Source organism: Felis catus, chromosome A3 (assembly GCF_018350175.1).
Source record: "Felis catus isolate Fca126 chromosome A3, F.catus_Fca126_mat1.0, whole genome shotgun sequence".
NCBI lineage: Eukaryota > Metazoa > Chordata > Mammalia > Carnivora > Felidae > Felis > Felis catus.
Genome location: NC_058370.1, coordinates 114,725,650 through 114,746,074, shown reverse-complemented (window position 1 = coordinate 114,746,074; position 20,425 = coordinate 114,725,650). Strand labels below are relative to the sequence as shown.

General features: G+C 40.4%; 1 protein-coding gene across 1 annotated transcript in view; it reads right to left on the bottom strand.

Annotated features, from left to right (window-relative positions):
- SRD5A2 (steroid 5 alpha-reductase 2) overlaps positions 1-20,425 on the bottom strand; it is a 37,595-nt gene that overhangs the window by 3,234 nt on the left and 13,936 nt on the right. Inside the window, exons 2-4 of the mRNA XM_006930379.4 lie at positions 9,691-9,854; positions 5,037-5,138; positions 1,487-1,637 (exon numbers count right to left, since the gene is read on the bottom strand). Of these exons, the coding sequence (XP_006930441.1) occupies positions 1,487-1,637; positions 5,037-5,138; positions 9,691-9,854 (417 nt within the window). The remainder of the gene's footprint in view (positions 1-1,486; positions 1,638-5,036; positions 5,139-9,690; positions 9,855-20,425) is intronic.

Genomic DNA, 20,425 nt, shown 5'->3' with positions numbered 1-20,425 from the left:
AGATCCTGGTTCCAAGGCTATTCTCCCCTTGGCTATCGCTCGCTCTCTCTCTCTCTTTCTCTCTCTCTGTCTCCAGACACAAATGTTGTTTTATTTTTTTTAATTAAAAAAAATTTTTTTTATGTTAATTTATTTTTGACAGAGAGAGAGACAGAGCATGCGTGGGGGAGGGGCAGAGAGAGCAGGAGACACAGAATCTGAAACAGGCTCCAGGTTCTGAGCTGTCAGCACAGAGCCCGACATGGGGCACGAACTCACAGACCGCGAGATCATGACCTGAGCCGAAGTCGGACGCTCAACCGACTGACCCCCCCAGGTACCCCTATTTTTTTTAATTTTTAAATTTTATTTAAATCCAAGTTAGTTAACATATAGTATAATAATGATTTCAGCAGAATTTAGTGATTCATCACTTACATATGACAGCCAGTGCTCATTCCAACAAATGCCCTTCTTAACAAATGCCATTTTAGAGAAAGGATCTGAAATTCAAGTTCAAAGCCTGGTAACAACTTAGCATGTTACCTTCCTTCCCCCTGCAGTGAGACATTTAGTCAGTGCTTTGGTTCCCACCCCATCCGAGGTGCAGGGTTTGGGAGGGAGGTAGAAGTTAGTAAAGCTTTAGGCTAGCCCTACAGAGAAAAGTTTCCAAACCCATACAATTACCCAGGTGATGGGGACAGTCCTGAAATCATACCACATAAGCACTCACTTACCCTGCCTTCCCAGGAAGCCAGCAATGACCTTGGCTATGACTTATGGAGGGAGGAGGTAGAGGGAAAGGGAAGTACCCATACCCAAGTAAGCCCGAATATTGCACAGATTCCAAGAAAATAATCCCAGAGTTTCCAAGGCTCTTTGATTACCTGGACTGTTAGCACCAAGCCTAGAATTAAAGAAAGTAACCCCACAAGACCTGGGGCCAGGCTGTCCCTTGGTGGGACTGTATCCTGGCTGTCCCTCAGAATTACCTGTGAGGCTGCAGAAAGTTCCGCCCACGGAACACACTTAGAAATGTGGCAGAAGTGAAATGAACTGAAGCAGAGAAACGGAAGTGAGTTGAACTGAAGCACTCCTTGTGCCTCTTGACCCTTCCCTATAGCCCACTGCCACCCAGTATCCACCCACCAGCAGGTGAGCCTGCTAGGAGGGCACAGAGCCGCCTAACATATGAGGACACAAGGTGCTTCTCCCTGGGAAGCCTTCTTCATCAAGGCGTTAGGTGGCTCCCCAAGTCACTCCCCAATGGGTTTAGTTTCCTCATAGAAAAAAAAATTTTTTTTTTTTTTTACAATACTGTCATCCGGCTAAATTCCAAGTTCAGTGAAAGCCCAGGAAGTCAGAATTTACCAGTCCAGAAAACTGTATCAATTTTACCTTATACAAACACATGTCTTAGTTTCTACATCTATCTGACTCCCAGGGCTGAAAGCCTGTTTAGAGAAGAAAGCTACTTGGATGCTGCCACCCTGAGTGCAAAGTTTACCTATGGTGGTGAAAAGCTCGCAGCCCAAGGAAACAAAATGAGAAAAAGGCAAATGCAAGCGCTGGGAGCGACCACGTGGCCAGGGCATAGCCGATCCATTCAATGATCTCACCAAGGAAATTGGCTCCAGAAACGTAGGTAAACAAGCCACCTGCATGCAGAAGAAAGAAAGAATCATCGGAACTGGATCATTGCCACATTAAAACCGCTCCTCCTATGTAGAAATACAAAGGGGAGCTACAATGGACAAGGGGCTGAGGACTTCCTTATGGTCACTGCAGTCTAGGGCAGTTTTCTTGGGGACAAGGGAAAACAAAGTGACGCAGCCTGTTGTTCTCGGAACATCCCAGAATCATGAGGAGTGGCAGCAACTTCTTGACAGGCTCCAGCCAGTCTCTAGCAACGGCTGCACCACTGGCTCCCAGACAGGACTCAGAAGAGGGGCAGGAGGTGTGGGGTTTGTTTCGTTCTATTAAGTAATGTTTCCAGGCCACCTCTCACCTTCTCCCTTCTCCCGCGGACACCCACACTGCTGCCAGAATATTTCACGCTGGCACTCAGACAAAATGCAACAACACACAATGTGACAAGAATAAAAACCTGAGTTGATGCCAGAAGTAGATTTGGGGACTGCGCCCCCAGCCCCCCGCCGCCGCGAGGTCTGCTTCTGCTGATTTTCAAGGTTTACTTTTCTATCCAACCATGTATGTCTGATATCAAAACTATAAATAGAGGGGCGCCTGGGTGGCGCAGTCGGTTGAGCGTCCGACTTCAGCCAGGTCACGATCTCCCAGTCCGGGAGTTCGAGCCCCGCGTCAGGCTCTGGGCTAATGGCTCAGAGCCTGGAGCCTGTTTCCAATTCTGTGTCTCCCTCTCTCTCTGCCCCTCCCCCGTTCATGCTCTGTCTCTCTCTGTCCGAAAAATAAAATTAAAAAAAAAAAAAAAAAAACTATAAATAGAAACCAACACATTTCCAATGACAGTAAATATATCCACTTTCTGCCCCACACTAAACTGGGAAACTCACCAAAAACTAGTCGTTTTCTTTCCACAATTCTATAAAGAATATTTTGTTGTTTTCTTATTTTTTTTTTAAGTTTATTTATTTTGAGAAAGAGGGAGAGAGAGCACACATGTCTGTGTGGGAGGGGCAGAGAGATAGGGAGAGAGAGAATCTCAAACAGGCTCCCCACTGTCAGCCTGTAGCCTGATGCCGGGCTGGAACTCACCAACCCAGGGATCATGACCTGAGCCAAACTTAAGAGTCTGATGCTTAACCAGCTGAGCCACCCAGACGCCCCAAGAATATTTTGTTTTCTTTTTTTTTTTTTATATATGAAATTTATTGACAAATTGGTTTCCATACAACACCCAGTGCTCATCCCAAAAGGTGCCCTCCTCAATACCCATCACCCACCCTCTCCTCCCTCCCACCCCCCCATCAACCCTCAGTTTGTTCTCAGTTTTTAACAGTCTCTTATGCTTTGGCTCTCTCCCACTCTAACCTCTTTTTTTTTTTTTTTCCTTCCCCTCCCCCATGGGTTCCTGTTAAGTTTCTCAGGATCCACATAAGAGTGAAACCATATGGTATCTGTCTTTCTCTGTATGGCTTATTTCACTTAGCATCACACTCTCCAGTTCCATCCACGTTGCTACAAAAGGCCATATTTCATTTTTTCTCATTGCCACGTAATATTCCATTGTGTATATAAACCACAATTTCTTTATCCATTCATCAGTTGATGGACATTTAGGCTCTTTCCATAATTTGGCTGTTGTTGAGAGTGCTTCTATGAACATTGGGGTACAAGTGGCCCTATGCATCAGTACTCCTGTATCCCTTGGATAAATTCCTAGCAGTGCTATTGCTGGGTCATAGGGTAGGTCTATTTTTAATTTTCTGAGGAACCTCCACACTGCTTTCCAGAGCGGCTGCACCAATTTGCATGAATATTTTGTTTTCAAATCATTCTCACCCCGAGAATATTTTGTTTTCAAATCATTCTCTAACATACCTTAAAGTTGGAAACTAACTTCAACAATGGAGCTTTTAAGAGCATTCTTTGCTCTTCTTTGTTTGGTTAGTGAGTGAATATTTAAAATCCCACAGCCCCTTAAATTTATCTTCCTTAAAGATGACACTGCCTCAGCAGTTCCAGACCTGTGATTTTCCCCTGGGAGGAACCACTGTCCTACTGCAAAGGGTCTATAAATTGCCTGTGAATGCAGCAAATGGTATTTATCAATGTATGGCATTATTTTTGTTTTATGTAAGATACCATTAGGATGTCAGCAACATTTAAATTTTTAAAAATGAATATTAATACCATATTGTAACTTAGGAAAATTTAGGTTTCATTTACATCAAAAAGGATGGGAGCCATCCTTTTTAGGTGAAAGGAGGTTAAACCTATATAAGTACCACCTAAAATATCCAAGGATTACTTGGACTGGTTCACTCTCAGCTGCTTATGTTTGTCAACCTCACACCCTGATTTCTTGGGAACAGTTAGGGTTTCAAATATCCTGTGACTTTATATCTGAGAATGTATTTGTAGTTGCAAGACCTCCCATCCTAATTTGTGATTAATTATGGCTCTCCACACCTTTAACACACCTTTAAGAAAATACAAGTGGTAGGAAATATACCCCTGACTACTCACTAGACAAATCTAGGTCAACTGGAAAAGATAAGTCATACAGGACTAATCTTTATCTGCTGACTCAGGAAGGACCAACACCCTGTGTACACATGCTGCTTAACTTTTTGCGTTAACCTGACTGGGCCATAAGGTGCCTAGATATTTGGTTAAACACTATTTCTGGGTATGTCCATGAGAGTGTTCCTGGAAGAGATTAATGTTTGAATCTATACAGTGACTGAAGCAGATTTCCCTCCCTGATGTGGGTGGGCCTCACCCAATCCACTGAAGGCCTGAATAGAACAAAAAGGCCGAGTAAGGGAAAATTCACTCTCTCTGCCTGTCTTTAAGCTGGGATGTTAGTCTTTTCCTGCACTCAGATTGGAATTTACACCACCAGCTTTCCTGGGTCTCCAACATGCACGTAACAGATCATAGGACTTCTCAGCTTCCATAATCAATTCCATAATCAATTCCTCAGAATAAATTTCTCCATATATATATATATATATATATATATATATATATATATATATATATATATATCTGTATCCGTATCTGTATCCTAGTGGTTCTGTGTCTCTAGAGAAGCCTAACTCAGCACATGTAATCGTACCTATTGTAACTAGGTGTAGCCTATTTCCACCTTGCCCCCAGCCTTGCACTACCCCACCTTTAGGGTGTTATGATCTCACACCTTCCTGAGGATGCCTCTGCCTTTCTTGAACTTCCAGGTTTAGATAAAAAACACAAATGTGTTGTGGGGTGGGAGGGGATGTCAGAGGCAAATGGAGATATAGTGTGTCATTTGTGCCCTCACTGCCCCCCCCCATTTGCTGTTCATAGCATAATCCCTGGGAAAGGCTCCCAAGGAAGAGTAGAAATCTGGAGGGCAGGAGAGACATTACCTTGTGGAATCCTATAGATGACTTCTCCAGGCTTCCTGAGCTGGCGCAGTATACAGTCGCTATGAATGTTGATCCCCATTCCCAAAATAAATAAGAAGACACCTTAGCAAAGAAGACAGAAGGAAGAAGTTAAAAATGTATCCTGATTTTAGTGTTTTTCTCACAAGCTAAGTTTTTTTTTTTTCTTCCTAAAAATGGAGACAAGGGCATTCAATTTCAAATTCTGAGGATGCTACAAAGAATGTCAAAGGGTGGCCAATTAGTCATGGTCCCAAATTTGGTGGAGAGGCCACATTGTTTCATAGAACTGTGTCATATGATAGAGGCAGGTGGCAGAGAAGAAAAAGGGAGGCAACACCATAGGCCAATACTTGAAGGAATGAATGAATGAATGAATAGCAAGCTTTTGACTCATTCACAAATAATTAAATTGTGATTGGCAAACTCAACAAGTAATTCCAAATCCCCTTCCTTTGCCTTCCCACACTACAGAGGCTGGAAGTCTGAAAAGTGGTCATGTGACCTATTTCTGCCACAAGGATGTAAAGGGAAGTGAATGTTCTGGGTGTTTCCTTGGAAATGTTTTGCTTTTCTGATAAAAGGGCAGATGGAACAGCACCTCTTCTGTCACCCTCCTCATTCACTGCCAGATGTGATGCCTCGAGTTATAGCAACTGTCTTGCAGTCATGGAGTGAATATCATGAGGACCACATACAAACATGTTAAGAACAGTGGAAAAGAAAGTATAGAAAGTTCCTGGGATCTTAATGACATCTGTAAGCAATTGAAGGGATGCAGAAGTCACCTGCCTTTGAACATTCTTGCTATGTAAGAAATATAAATTCTTAATTATTTAAGTCATTATGAACTGGTTTTCTGTGACTCAATGCTCAGAGCATTCCTCATTGATACATCCATTCGCATGAAAGTAACATGAGCTGGACTAGGGAGACTGGCACCTAGTAAACTGGTTTCCACCACTGTCAGTCACACACACACACACACACACACACACACACACACACACACACACACACTTGTTCCCCATTCATTGGTTCAGAAAGAGCCCTGGTCTGAGGTGAGGAGAGCCAGGATCAGGGATGCTAGGTCTTACACCCCAATGGGCACCATTACAACCCAGAAACACTCTATTTTTCCACATAGATGCCCAACCTCACCTCTCAACGATGCGTATTTGTACCGATCAAAACACATGAGGCAAAAAGCAAGAACACTTGAATTCAAAACAGTCAGATCTACTCTCACCTCATTTAGTGTGATATGAAATACGATATGATATGATTTTCAGTCTTGTCTAGTCGAAAGATCATTGGCCGTGGTATGGCATCAAATGGTGACTACACTTATCTTGGTGATCTCTGAATAATGTATAGAATTGCTGAATCACCATGTTGTGCATCTGAAACTAATATAACATTGTATGTCAACTATACTCTGATAATAATTTTTTTTTAGTTATTGGCCTGGAAGAAAAGGAAACTGGGGAGAGACACCAATGGCAAGACGTTGAAAGAAGGAGGGGAGATAGCATGCACAGCAGTGGACAAAGCAGGAACCTTGGACTCAGAGTCTGTGCTGTGTGTCCTTGGGCAAGTCACTGACCTTCTCTCAGCCTCCATTTTGTCATCTGTAAAATGGAGATTCTAACAGTACCTATTTCACAAGGATGGTACAAGACTCACTTATGTGTTCATTCATTCATCTATTCATTCACTTATTCATTCAACTACTATTTACTGTTACTATGTACCAAGCACTGTCCTAAACATCAGGGATACAGTAGTGAGAAAACAGTTGAGGTGTCTGTTCTCATGGAGCTTACATTTTAGTGGAAGGAAACAAATGAATTCAAATAATTAAAATTGTTTTAATTATATAATGTCACACCAAAGCAGAAGATCATAGGATCATGAGATAGAGAATGAGCTGGGGAGGGGAAGTGGTGTCTCTACTTTAGATGAGGTGGAAAATCTTTTCTGAAGATTTGGCATTTGTCCTGTGATTTGAATAATGAGAATGCACAGATCTGAGGGACAGCAATCTAGTATAGGGATTAGGTGCAAAGGCCCTGAGGCTAGAATAGGTTTACCGTGACTAAGAAGTAGAAACTTTGCAGTTGAAACTTTAAGATAGAGGGAAAAGTGAGAAAATGTGGACTGGATGATAATTAAAAAAAAACACAGTAAGCATTATATACCTTGGTGAGGAGTTTGGATTTTTAAGTGCAAGAGAAAGCCAGTGTCAGGTTTTAAGCAGGGAAAAATAGGAACTTATTTCTGTTTATTAATATTACAAAAGAAATAAATATGTGGAATACTACATGTGAATTTGTAAAAATAAGAAAATCAAGACACCTTATTCCCACCACCCAGAAATTACCACCGTTAAACACCTTAGTGCGTATCCTTCCAGATTTTCATCTTGTGTAGTATCTAGGCCAGATTTCAATTTCCCCAGGAAGATGCAAAATGCTCCTTATAGCTGGGTTGAGCAAACCAAAGTCCAACATAGGACCATATCTTGTAGTTGGTCATTATCTCTTTTAAGACCATTTTGACCTCTACCTTTTTAAAACATTTTTTCAGGGCACTGACTTCTTGAAAAGACTGGACTCTTGTACCTCAGAATGCTCCCCTTTCTAGATAAGACTGGCTCATTTTCTCATGGTGCCATTCAGCTTACTTCTTCATTTGCCTTATTTCCTGTAAACTGGCATAAGTCATTTTCCTGTGTGGTTGTGTTACCAGCTTGATATATAGTTAGGTACATTTATTTGTTTGTTCCCAATTTTAGGGAACTTTTTGCATTTAGATTTTTTTAAGTTTTCTTTAAATTTATTTTTTAAAATTCAAGTTAGTTAACATACAGTGTGGTATTGGTTTCAGGAGTAGAACCCAATGATTCATCACTTCCATGTAACACCCAATGCTCATCCCAACAAGTGACCTCCTTGATGCGTATCATAGATTTTTTTTAAGTTTTATTTAAATAATCTCTACACCCCACATGGGGCTCAAACTCACAACCCCAAGATCAAGAGTTACTTGCTCCCTGGACCGAACCAGTCAGGTGCCCCCACTTAGATTTTTTTTTTTTACCTAAGTTATGAAGTTTTGTGATTCAAAGGACACAACCATATCAAAAGAGAAGCTCTGCCCACCATCCCATTCTCTTTCCCTGAAAATCTATGTGTCACCTTTTTAGTTTTTATTCAATCTGATACTCCCTTTTCCAGTTTTACACACACACACACACTTCCCTCCCACCATTTTTACATGACAAGTAGCATACTATATATACTGTTCACACTTGATTTTTATATAACCACATATTCTGGAGACATCTTACAGGAGCACACAAAGACCTTCCTTGTTTTTGTTTTATTTTGTTTGTTTGTGTCTGTGGCTCCAGAACACTCCATTGTGTGCGTGTATCGGCATTCATATAACTAATCCTCCAGTCATTTGTGTTTTCTTTTTACTTCTCTTTCTTTTTTTTTTTCCTTTTAGGAGAGAGAGAGAGAGAGAGAGAGAGAGAGAGAGAGAGAGAGAGAGAGAGAGAGAGAGAGAGCACAGAGCAGAGGAAAAGGGCAGAGGGAGACAGAGACAGAGACGCTTAAAGTAGGCTCCATGCTCAGTGCAGAGCCTGATGCAAGGCTCGATCCTGTGACCCTGGGATCATGACCTGACCCTAAATCAAGAGTCAGACACTCAACCAACTGAGGCACCCAGGTGCTCCCGGTCATTTGTGGTTTCAAATGTTGACTCTGACTGCTATGTGCAAAAGGGGCTATTGAAGGCCAGTACCAGTGGTAGGAAGCTTAGTTTGAAGTTCACTGTCGTGGTCCTGGCAAGAGGTCATCGCTGCTCAGATTAGGACAAAGTTGGAGCAGTGAGGGAGAAGTGAGCCCAGTTGGCACAGTTATGGAACTAAATGCAGCTGTACTAGGCTGATGGATAGAACTGGATGTGTGATGTAAAGAGAAAAATTAAGGATAATCCCTGCATTTTGGTTTGAGTCAAAGTAATGCACAATTGAAACTTCCCAACTTGAGTTCCTCTTGCAGATAATGAAAAACAAATTCAACAATTAGCGTCTTCTACTATTTTAGATAAATGGTCAGGAAAAGTCTCTTTGAGGAGGCACAACTTGATAGAGACCTAAGTAAAGTGAGGGACCAATCTCCATGAATATATGTGGACAGAACATTCTAGACAGAGGGAATGGTCTGTTTGAAAGTTTTGGGGCCAGACCAGCTTGGCCATTTCAGGCCCAGCAGGAAGTTCCCTGAGGCTACAGCACAGTAAATGGATGGAGGCAGGAAATAGGGTTGGGAAATCCTGCAAGACCAACAATATTTGGGTGTCAGAAGCAGAGACAGTGGTAAGGAATTTGTATTTCATCCTGAGAGTAATAGAATTTTGGAGGATTCTCGGGGCGGGGGGGTGGGGAATGATGTTTTTCAAAGTGCTCTCCTACTGCTTTATAGAGGAAAGACTAGTAGCAGGGATAGAAGAGGAGAAGGGAGTCACTAAGGGTTATTGCAGTAGGGTGGGGAGAGGTGATGGTGATTCAGGCTGTTGGAAGGGATATTCACTGGGGCGTGGGTGGGAGATGGTCAGGTGTACTCACCCAGGCTAAACCGTATGTCTGTGTACCAATCAGCAGGGTATTCAGCACAGTAAATCAGATAGTAGCCTTGGAGAAGTCCATTTCCCATGCAGAAAACAAAGCCTTTGACGAGGAACACAACTGGAAAAGGCCTCCCTCTAGTACGCAATGAGTAAACAAATGTCCTGGGGTATATGGGAAAGAAAGGACAGGATACACTGTTTAAAAAAAAATCCAATAAGATAAAACAATAAACAATTATATCAAGCCCATTTTTTAATTAATTAATTATTTTGAGAGAGAGAGAGAGTGTGTGAGAGGAGGGCAAAGAGAGAGAGAGGGAGGGAAGGTAAGAGAGTGTGGAGCCCAGAGCGGAGCTCAAGTACACCTGGAGCAGGACTCAAATGCACAAACTATGAGGTCATGACCCGAGCCAAAGTTAGATGCTGAAACGATTGAGACACCCAGGTGCCCCACATCAAACCCATTTTATAAAATCATTTTCTGGTAAACTTATGCAAAGAAGAATATTATTATTCAATTCTACAGCAATCATTTATGCTATTATTTATCTCACTTCATTAAAATCCATAGTAGTCACCATTTATTACCTTATTTTATTCTCAGACCAGCCTTGAAAGTTACATTTCCTCTCCATCCAGTAGTTAATAAATTCAATCCTATGAGCCCAGAATTGGAGATCTGCTTTATATCAATCTACAAGTAAAATCCATACCATCCTGAAGAAAGGGAAAGCCTGGCCTGCCCCATGCAGCAGTGCAATGACATTTTTATGGCAGCCGCTCAACGATGCATTTTTCTATGTCTCTCTGATAGACTTAATTACTGATATTGTAGCATTTCTAGAAAGTGGACTCAAAAATCTCGTGAGAAAAGAGAGAGAGTCCTCTAAATGTTATGGAATCTAGAGTAATCTAGGAAGATCAAACTAAAAAAAATAGAAATAGCCTCAAAATAAAAACTTGCCAAGGTATAATTGAATGCTAGACATCAACTATATCTTCTTTGTAACTTTCCTTCTTTTATCGTTCAATATAACAATCATACAGGTAAGTTCATAAGCCTATGTGAACAGGTCTTTAAGATTTTTAAAAATATTTTTATTTATTTTTGAGAGAATGAAAGAGAGACAGAGTGTGAGCAGGGGAGGAGCAGAGAGAGAAGGAGACACAGAATCCACAGCAGGCTACAGGCTCTGAGCTGTCAGCACACAGCCCAACATGGGGCACGAACTCACAGACTGCGAGGTCATGACCTGAGCCAAAGCCCAACTGACTGAGCCACCCAGGCGCCCCGTGCGTGAACAGTTTAATGCATAACTATTAAATAAACACCCATATAATCACTAAGTAAAGTCAAGAAATAGAACATTCCCATCACTCCCAGAAGCCTCCCATGGGTCCCTCCCTATTCATGGTACCACCATCACCCCAGACATAACCACCATCCTGATTTCTGTGATAATTTCTTTTTGCTTCTTTACAATTTTACCACATTTGGATGCATCTATAAAAATATGGTTTATTTCTGTTCATTTTTAATTCCATGTGAATGGACTCATATTCTATGATTATTAGAGTATCATTAATGTCATGTCTTTAACTCCTATTGTTAATATAAGCATGTTGTTGCATATAAGCTATATAGTTCAAGCATGTTGTATATAAGCTATATAGTTCATATACTTTCATGGTTGTATATTACTGTTATGTATGAATATATCACATGTGTTTATCTATTTTACTTTGATGGATATTTGGGTTGCTTCCAAAGTCTTATCACCACTCATTATTTAATGATTTTACATTTTACTTTTAAACCTTTGATACATTTGGAATTTCTTTTGTTGTAAGAAGTTAGATAAGAATCCGACTTAAATCTTTTTCCTAATGGTAGTAAATTTACTTAATTCTTTTTTTCACTGACATGCACTACCATTGGTATTATTAAATTGCCATAAAAATTGATTCTTCTTCTAGACTCTCGATTCTTTTCCATTGATCTATTGATTGCCAGTATTACACTGTTTTAATAATTGTACTTTTAATATATATCTTAATACTAGGTGGGGCTAAGTAAACTCTACTCCTAATGTGGGGCTCAAACTCACAACCCTAAGATCAAGAGTTGTAAGCTCTAGTGACTGAGTCAGCCAGTTGTAGGTGGGGCTATTCTTAAATCATTACTCTTTTTGAGGCTTTTCAACTTATTCTATATTATGTATTTCTTCATCTGAAATTTAAAACCAACTCATGGAACACTCACCCCCCTAATTTTAGAAATACTCCTAGATGTAAAAATTAATTAAGGGAGGGAAATCGCAGAAGGGGGACCTCTAACAGTTTGTAAAAAAGCATAAAAGCAAAGAAAAAACTGGCAAAAAAATAAAAGTCAAAATCAACTTTGTCAAAACTTTGGGTATTAGCCCAGACTTGCAGTAACATGGGGAGCATTTAGGCAAGAAAATAGCTGAATCTCAGGAAGGGCCACAAACACCGTGCATTTTAATTTACTCATCTTAGTCCCATTTCCCACGTTCCAGCTCAGCACAGCCTCAAAAGTAACAGCCCGCATTCCCAGGATTGGAGGGAGGAAAACAGGGCTGGAGCCTTAGTCCCAAAGAGAAGTCATCATGTTATCTGTCTGGTGGTTCCCCTCAAAAGGCTTGTCTTTTGACCACCTCACTCAACCTTACCCAGGGCTAAATGTTTCTGGGGAAGTGGGATGTTTTTGAATGTTTTACTAGGACAGTGGCCTGAGGCAACGGATAACAGGTGGGGCAGATGAAAAACTCATCCAAAAGCTTTAAAGGAAAGATGGAGGAATGAGATGTCCATAAGGGGTTTTGAAAATCTCAGGTATGTTTCTGGGAATCTACACAGCCATGAACATGCATAGGACCATGCACATGTTCAAAAACAGACCTGAAAATGTCCTACACTCTCACCTCTGATTGACCTTAAGGTTTGCACAAGTAGCTAACAAGGCTAAAAGCAGAGCTGTAAACTACATGGGTGATTACTGAACAAGTCCCTTAACAGACACCCAGAGGTCCTTGGCAAAGACAAGGGAGGCTTAATTGGTTCCAGGTGTTTAGGGACAGCTCTGTGCCATCATTAACTGATCATTGAGCTAACAAGCAGTGACTTCAGTGGCCACAACAATAAAGATGAAGACTTCAGAGAATGAGTTCAGAAAAGTCACTAAGCAAACAAAAGACTATGACAATAGACAACAACAACAACAAGCCCCTGGAAGGCAGGGAGAATCTGATTCCCAGAGCTGCCACAAAGTACCATCAGAAATGCTTCATTTTCAACAATCAACCATGGGACATACAAAGAAACAGGAAGGTATGACCCATACACAGGGGAGAAAAGCAACCAAAAGACGGTGGTGATGCTGTCCCTGAGAAGCCCTATCACTGAGCTTACCAGACAAAAACTATAAATTAGCTATTTTAAATATATGAAAACATACATTAATACAAGAACTTGTCCACAAATATTTATAGCAGCATTATTTATAGTAACCAAAATGAAACAACCCAAACGGGAATGGATGATGAATGGATAAACAATGTACATCCATACAATGACATGTTATTAAACCATAAGAAGGAATAAAGTAGTGGTACATATGCTACATGAATGGACCTTAAAAACAATATCCTACATGAAAGAGGCCAGTCACAAAAGGCCACATATTCTATGACTCCATCCATATGAAATGTCCAGAACAGACAAATCCTTAGAGACAGGTGGTTGCCAGGGGCTGGGGGATGAAGGAATGGGGACTGACTGCTACCAGGTACAAGATTTCTTCTGGGGATGATGAAAATATTCCAGAATTAGACAATGGTGAAGGTTGCACACTTTTTTAGACATACTAAAAACCATTTAATTGTATACTTTAGTATGATGAATTTTATGGTATGTGAATTATATCTCAATTTTTTTTTATTTTTAGCATGAATTATTATTTTTTTTTATATATGAAATTTATTGACAAATTGGTTTCCATACAACACCCAGTGCTCATCCCAAAAGGTGCCCTCCTCAATACCCATCACCCACCCTCTCCTCCCTCCCACCCCCCATCAACCCTCAGTTTGTTCTCAGTTTTTAACAGTCTCTTATGCTTTGGCTCTCTCCCACTCTAACCTCTTTTTTTTTTTCCTTCCCCTCCCCCATGGGTTCCTGTTAAGTTTCTCAGGATCCACATAAGAGTGAAACCATATGGTATCTGTCTTTCTCTGTATGGCTTATTTCACTTAGCATCACCCTCTCCAGTTCCATCCACGTTGCTACAAAAGGCCATATTTCATTTTTTCTCATTGCCACGTAGTATTCCATTGTGTATATAAACCACAATTTCTTTATCCATTCATCAGTTGATGGACATTCAGGATCTTTCCATAATTTGGCTATTGTTGAGAGTGCTGCTATAAACATTGGGGTACAAGTGCCCCTATGCATCAGTACTCCTGTATCCCTTGGATAAATTCCTAGCAGTGCTATTGCTGGGTCATAGGGTAGGTCTATTTTTAATTTTCTGAGGAACCTCCACACTGCTTTCCAGAGCGGCTGCACCAATTTGCATTCCCACCAACAGTGCAAGAGGTTTCCCGTTTCTCCACATCCTCGCCAGCATCTATAGTCTCCTGATTTGTTCATTTTGGCCACTCTGACTGGCATGAGGTGATACCTGAGTGTGGTTTTGATTTGTATTTCCCTGATAAGGAACGACGCTGAACATCTTTTCATGTGCCTGTTGGCCATCCGGATGTCTTCTTTAGAGAAGTGTCTATTCATGTTTTCTGCCCATTTCTTCACTGGGTTATTTGTTTTTCGGGTGTGGAGTTTGGTGAGCTCTTTATAGATGTTGGATACTAGCCCTTTGTCCGATATGTCATTTGCGAATATCTTTTCCCATTCCGTTGGTTGCCTTTTAGTTTTGTTGGTTGTTTCCTTTGCTGTGCAGAAGCTTTTTATCTTCATAAGGTCCCAGTAATTCACTTTTGCTTTTAATTCCCTTGCCTTTGGGGATGTGTCGAGTAAGAGATTGCTACGGCTGAGGTCAGAGAGGTCTTTTCCTGCTTTCTCCTCTAAGGTTTTGATGGTTTCCTGTCTCACATTTAGGTCCTTTATCCATTTTGAGTTTATTTTTGTGAATGGTGTGAGAAAGTGGTCTAGTTTCAACCTTCTGCATGTTGCTGTCCAGTTCTCCCAGCACCATTTGTTAAAGAGGCTGTCTTTTTTCCATTGGATGTTCTTTCCTGCTTTGTCAAAGATGAGTTGGCCATACGTTTGTGGGTCTAGTTCTGGGGTTTCTATTCTATTCCATTGGTCTATGTGTCTGTTTTTGAGTCATATATCTCAATTTTTAAGTTAACCAAGAGAAAATTCAAGCAGTGGTGCACAGGGGCTAAATTGCAAGGCTTCTTGGGGTGCCTTGGTGTCTCAGTCTGTTAAACGCCCAACTCTGGGTTTTGGCTCAGGTCATGATCTCACAGTCTGTGGGTTCGAGCCTTATGTCAGGCTCCATGCTGATGGTGCAGACCCTGCCTGGGATTCTCTCTCCCTCTCTCTCTGCCACTCCCCTGCTCTCTCTCTCTCTCTCTCTCTCAATAAATGAATATTTTTTTTAATTGTAGGGCTTCTTCCATTTACTAGCTCTATGACCCTGTCACCTAACTTCATTTGTTGTGTCTGTCTCTTCATCCACCCCCATTTCATAGGGTTGTGAGGATTAAGTGAGTCAGTATATGCAAGGTGCTTAGACCGGAACAAAGAAGAGATCAGTAAATGTGTTGTTTTTGGTAATGTGTTTATTAGGTTGTTGTTGACATTACCCTTTTATTCAGGTACAGGTGGTTCCTTTGCACTAACTTAGGTCTTTTTTGTGTGTTCCCCAGTACATTTTTAAGTTTCTTCACATAGATTTTGCACATTTTTGTTATGTTTAATCCCACACTTTTTAAAATCTAATTTTGTGTGACTGTCAATGGGATTTTCCATTGACCTCTATTAACTGATTGTTTTACATATAGAAGGCTTTTCATTTTTCTACTATTAATATATTAATTTTGTTCCCAACCATATCCTGAATTCCTTATTATTTATAATAGCTTTCCAGTATATTTTTCAGGATTTCCTGTAACTAATGTTATACTTCACTCTTAGAAGATTCTGGAAGGCTTCATTCTTTGACCATGCTCTGGAGTGACATATAGCACTAGAATTACACAGTCTTTAAAAATTTGGCAGAAGCTTTTTGTGAAATCTGTCTAGGACTACACTGCTGGGAGGAGGGTTTGTTGTTATTATTGATAATATCTCTATTTCTCTCAGAATAATTGGTTTCTTTGTCTTATCTATGCCTTCTGGGGCACTCTAGTAAGTCCTGAAAAACACATGTTTTTTATACAAAATCATGCTTATCACTCAAGTTTTTAAATGCATTTGCATAAGGCTTAGAAGATCATACTTTATGATACTTTTAAACTCTCAGTACATTTTCTTATTACTCCTTCACCACAAGGGTCTTTCTTACTATCCTTTTATAGCCACATCCTCTCCCCATTCCTGGTAACCACTAACCTGTTTTCATTTTCCACAGTTTTGTCATTTCAAGATTATGTTAAGTGGATCGAACATATGTAGTTTTTAAAGTGGTTTTTGTCACTCAGCATGATTCCTTCAAGATTCATCCAAGTTCCGAGATTTATTTGTAAGTGAAAAAAAGGAAGCTGATAAAGAGTATATTACAAAAAGCTTGCCATCATTTTGTAATCAAGAAAAGGAGGGGCGCCCAGGTGTCTTGGTTGGTTAAACATCTGACTTCACGAGCCCCCCGTCCGGTTCTGTGCTAACAGCTCAGAGCCTGAAACCTGCTTTGGATTCTGTGTGTGTCTCTCTCTGCCCCTCCCCTGCTTATGCTCTGTCTTGCATAAAATAAAATGTTTAAAAAAATATTTTAAGGAAATAATATATACATTTATTTTTTATAAAAGCATTATTGAGATAAAATTCACATATACAAAATTCACCCTTTGAAGTGCACAATTCAGTGGTTTTTAGTATAGTCACAAAGTTGTGCAGTCATCACCATTATCTAATTCCAGAATATTTTCATCACCCCAAAAAGAAATCCCGTAACTGGTAGCAGTCAATTCCAATTTTCCACACCCCCAACACCACCAGCTTCTGGTCAACAACCAATCTACTCTGTCTGTAAGGATTTGCTTCTTCTGAACATTTCTTACCAATGTAATCACACACGATGTGGTCTTCTGTGACTGAGTCCTTTCACTTAGCATAATGCTTTCCAGGTTCATCCACGTTGTACTGTGTATCAGAACCTCCCTCCCTCTTGGGGCACCTGGGTGGCTCAGTCGGTTAAGCGCCGACTTCGGCTCAGGTCATGATCTCGCGGTCGGTGAGTATGAGCCCTGTGTCGGGCTCTGTGCTGACAGCTCAGAACCTGAAGCCTGTTTCAGATTCTGTGTCTCCCTCTCTCTGACCCTCCCCCGTTCATGCTCTGTCTCTGTCTCAAAAATAAATAAAAACATTTAAAAAATTTAAAAAAAGAACCCCCTTCCCTCTTAAAGCTGAATAATATTCAATTATATGGATATACCACAATTTGTTTACCCATTTGTCAACTGATAGAAATATGGGTTTTTTCCACTTTTTAGCTACTAGGAGTAATGCTGCCATGAGCATTCATGTCTAAATTTTATGTGAATGTATATTTTCCATTCTCTTGGGTAGATACCTAGAAGTGGAATTTGTGGGCCTTATGGTTATATTAACATTTTAAGGAACTGACAAACTGTTTATCAAAGTGGTCACATTTGCTTACTTTTGCAAAACAAAACAAACCTTAAAGGGTAAATGAGAAACTAATTTTAAAAGATACTTAGCTATAGAGGGCAGAAGGAAGGGAAAGGATAAAGAGTATAAGGGATTGAGGTGGAAATGAAACGTCACTGAATTTACCTTTTTTTAAAAAAAATTTTTTTTTAACATTTATTTATTTTTGAGAGATAGAGTGAGACAGAGCATGAGTGGGGGAGGGGCAGAGAGAGGGAGGGACACAGAATCCAATGCAGGCACCAGGCTCTGAGCTGTCAGCACAGAGCCCGACGCAGGGCTTGAACTCACAGACCACAAGATCATGACCTGAGCTGAAGTTGAATGCTTAACCAACTGGGCCACCTAGGCACCCATTTACCTTTTTATATAGCTTTGAAATATGGCCCATGTGAATGCCTTTATGTTTAAAAAGTTGCAAAAAGAGTAAACTGTAAAAGTGAAAACAAAGAGAAACATAAATCCAGTTGTATATAAAGTTGGTAACACAAGCACATACACAAAAAGAATCCTTTCAAGTGACTTTTGAACATGGTATTATGACTGTATATCCTTAGTGGGACAGAAAGAATGGCACAGAAATAACAACTGACTTTTTTATTTTTATCAGTAATAATGGTATCGTAATATAAATTATTTTATTAATATTGTCAGAGAAAGCCAACAAGTATACAAGCTATTGTGATTAAGAACTAAGATTTTCAGGGGCTCCTGGGTGCCCTAGTCAGTTGGGTGTCCAACTCTTGGACCAGTTGGGAGTTCCACTGGCCAAATTTGTAACAAACTGCATATCAAAAAGAATAATGCCTATAGTTGATGGTTAATATCTGTAAACTGAGGTTAATCTTTACTACCTCATTGGATTCCTGTAAAAATTAAATGTTTATGCAAGGAAAAATGCCTGACACAGGATAGTTGCTGAAGATTTTGTTTCTCTTCCCCTTCATACCCCATGAAGCCTTGAGGGCCTAAAGGTAGCTTAAGTTCTCAAAGGGAAAGGGTCCTGGAAGGCTACAGAAAGGTTACTTGAAAAATTTTTTAAATAGTTGCTTGCCTCCCAGAGTGGCCCTGTCAGTGCCAACAATGCCCTCAAACTGGTGCTTGCATGTGAGCCATGCTTCCAGATCAAATCACATATCTGCCTCACCCCTAACCTCTTGACCTTTTAAATCTGAATGCAAAGCCAAAACTCATCATATCTCATCCAAAGGAGTGTGTTATAATCAGAACAGGCTCATGGCTATAATAAAGAACTCTAAAGTATCAGAGTTTCCACATAACAAAAGTTCATTTCTTGCTCATGCCACAGCATAATGTTCAGCGGTGGTGCTCTGCTCCACAATCATTCAGGATCCAGACTCTTCCAGGCCATCTTCCTCCTCTGATGGGCAAACAAAGAGAGAGAGCATAGAGGATGGTGTATAGGTTTTCCCAAGGGCCAGGCCGTAGGCTGGAAGTGGCCTCACTGGGAAATGTGGCCTCACTGGATTTCCCAGCAGGAAAAGGAAAAGAGGGTTGGTGAAACCCATCATAAGGAACAGGCTCTCGAAAGTCAGGAGCCCCAGAAGGGCAAATAATCCTTCTGATCTGAATGATTTTGCTGCTGGAAAGCTGGAAGCAGTTCAAAATAAATGTTTCAATGTAGAAAGCAATAAAAACAATGAAGATAAAGGAAAAGAGAGTCAAGTAGCCCAAGAGGTTGACAATTAGTGCTATGGAGGGTGCAGGTGAGTTTCACATTCAGATCCCACATATGCTCTGAGACTCAGTTTTCCTGATCTGGGACCACTTTGCTTTAATTCCCTCCTACACTGCTAATGACATTTTCATTCTCTTGTGTTTGTTCTGATACAGAGACTGATAAGTACTCTGTAAATATAAAGTTTTCTATCACTGCTAAGTAAATATTCATTTTGGGGGACTCTTATTGGAAAGGGTTAACTGAAATTCCAAATCCAAATTAAATTAAAGAAACAACCTTTAAAATTACACATCTTCCATAGACCAACTCATATTTAACTAAGTCTTCTTCAAATATAAATGCTATTGCTAAGATTATCAAGCCTATTGAAGACTTTTCACTATATGAAATTTTAGATTTCATTGTCAATCAAAATAAATTCAAATTCTATATGTAAATACAAGGTTTCCATGTATATATTTACTTGTTATGTGTAGTAATAATTCCTTCCTCAATCCATGTCTCCCTTCACCACCACCCAAATTGTTTTGCTTTCCTTTACAGCAAAACTCCTTCAAAGAGTTGTCTATACTTGCCATCTCTCTGTCTCTCCTCCTCTTCTTTCTTCCTTCCCCAGCCACAGAAATTGATCTTGGCAAGACCACCAGAGACCTTCATATTTCCAGATCCAAGAGTCCATTTTCAGCTCTCTTCTTATTTGACAAGTTAACCTCTCCATCCTTCTGGAAACACTTTCTTCACTCAGCTTCCAGCACACCACTTTCTATTGGTTCTTCTACTTTACTGATTTCTCCTCATTTTCCTTTGCTGCTTTCTCTTTATTTCCTTGACCTGTAAATATTGGAGTGCTCCAGGGCTCAGGACTCTTTTCTTTATTTATAGCCTCTATAGATGAGACCATGTCTAGTCTCATATCTTTAAAAATCATACACAGAGTGACAACTCCCAAATTTATGTCACCAGACAGGATGTCTGCAGTCCTTGAACTCAGATTCATACAGCCAGTGTTCCACTAGACTTCCAGTTTAAAGGATATCTCAGTTAATACATCCAAACCCAAAACCCTGATTCCCCACCCTTCCCAAAACCTGCACTTCCCTAAGTCTGCCTCATCTCAGTAAATGGCAAGTTCATTCTTCCAATTGCTGATTGTGGA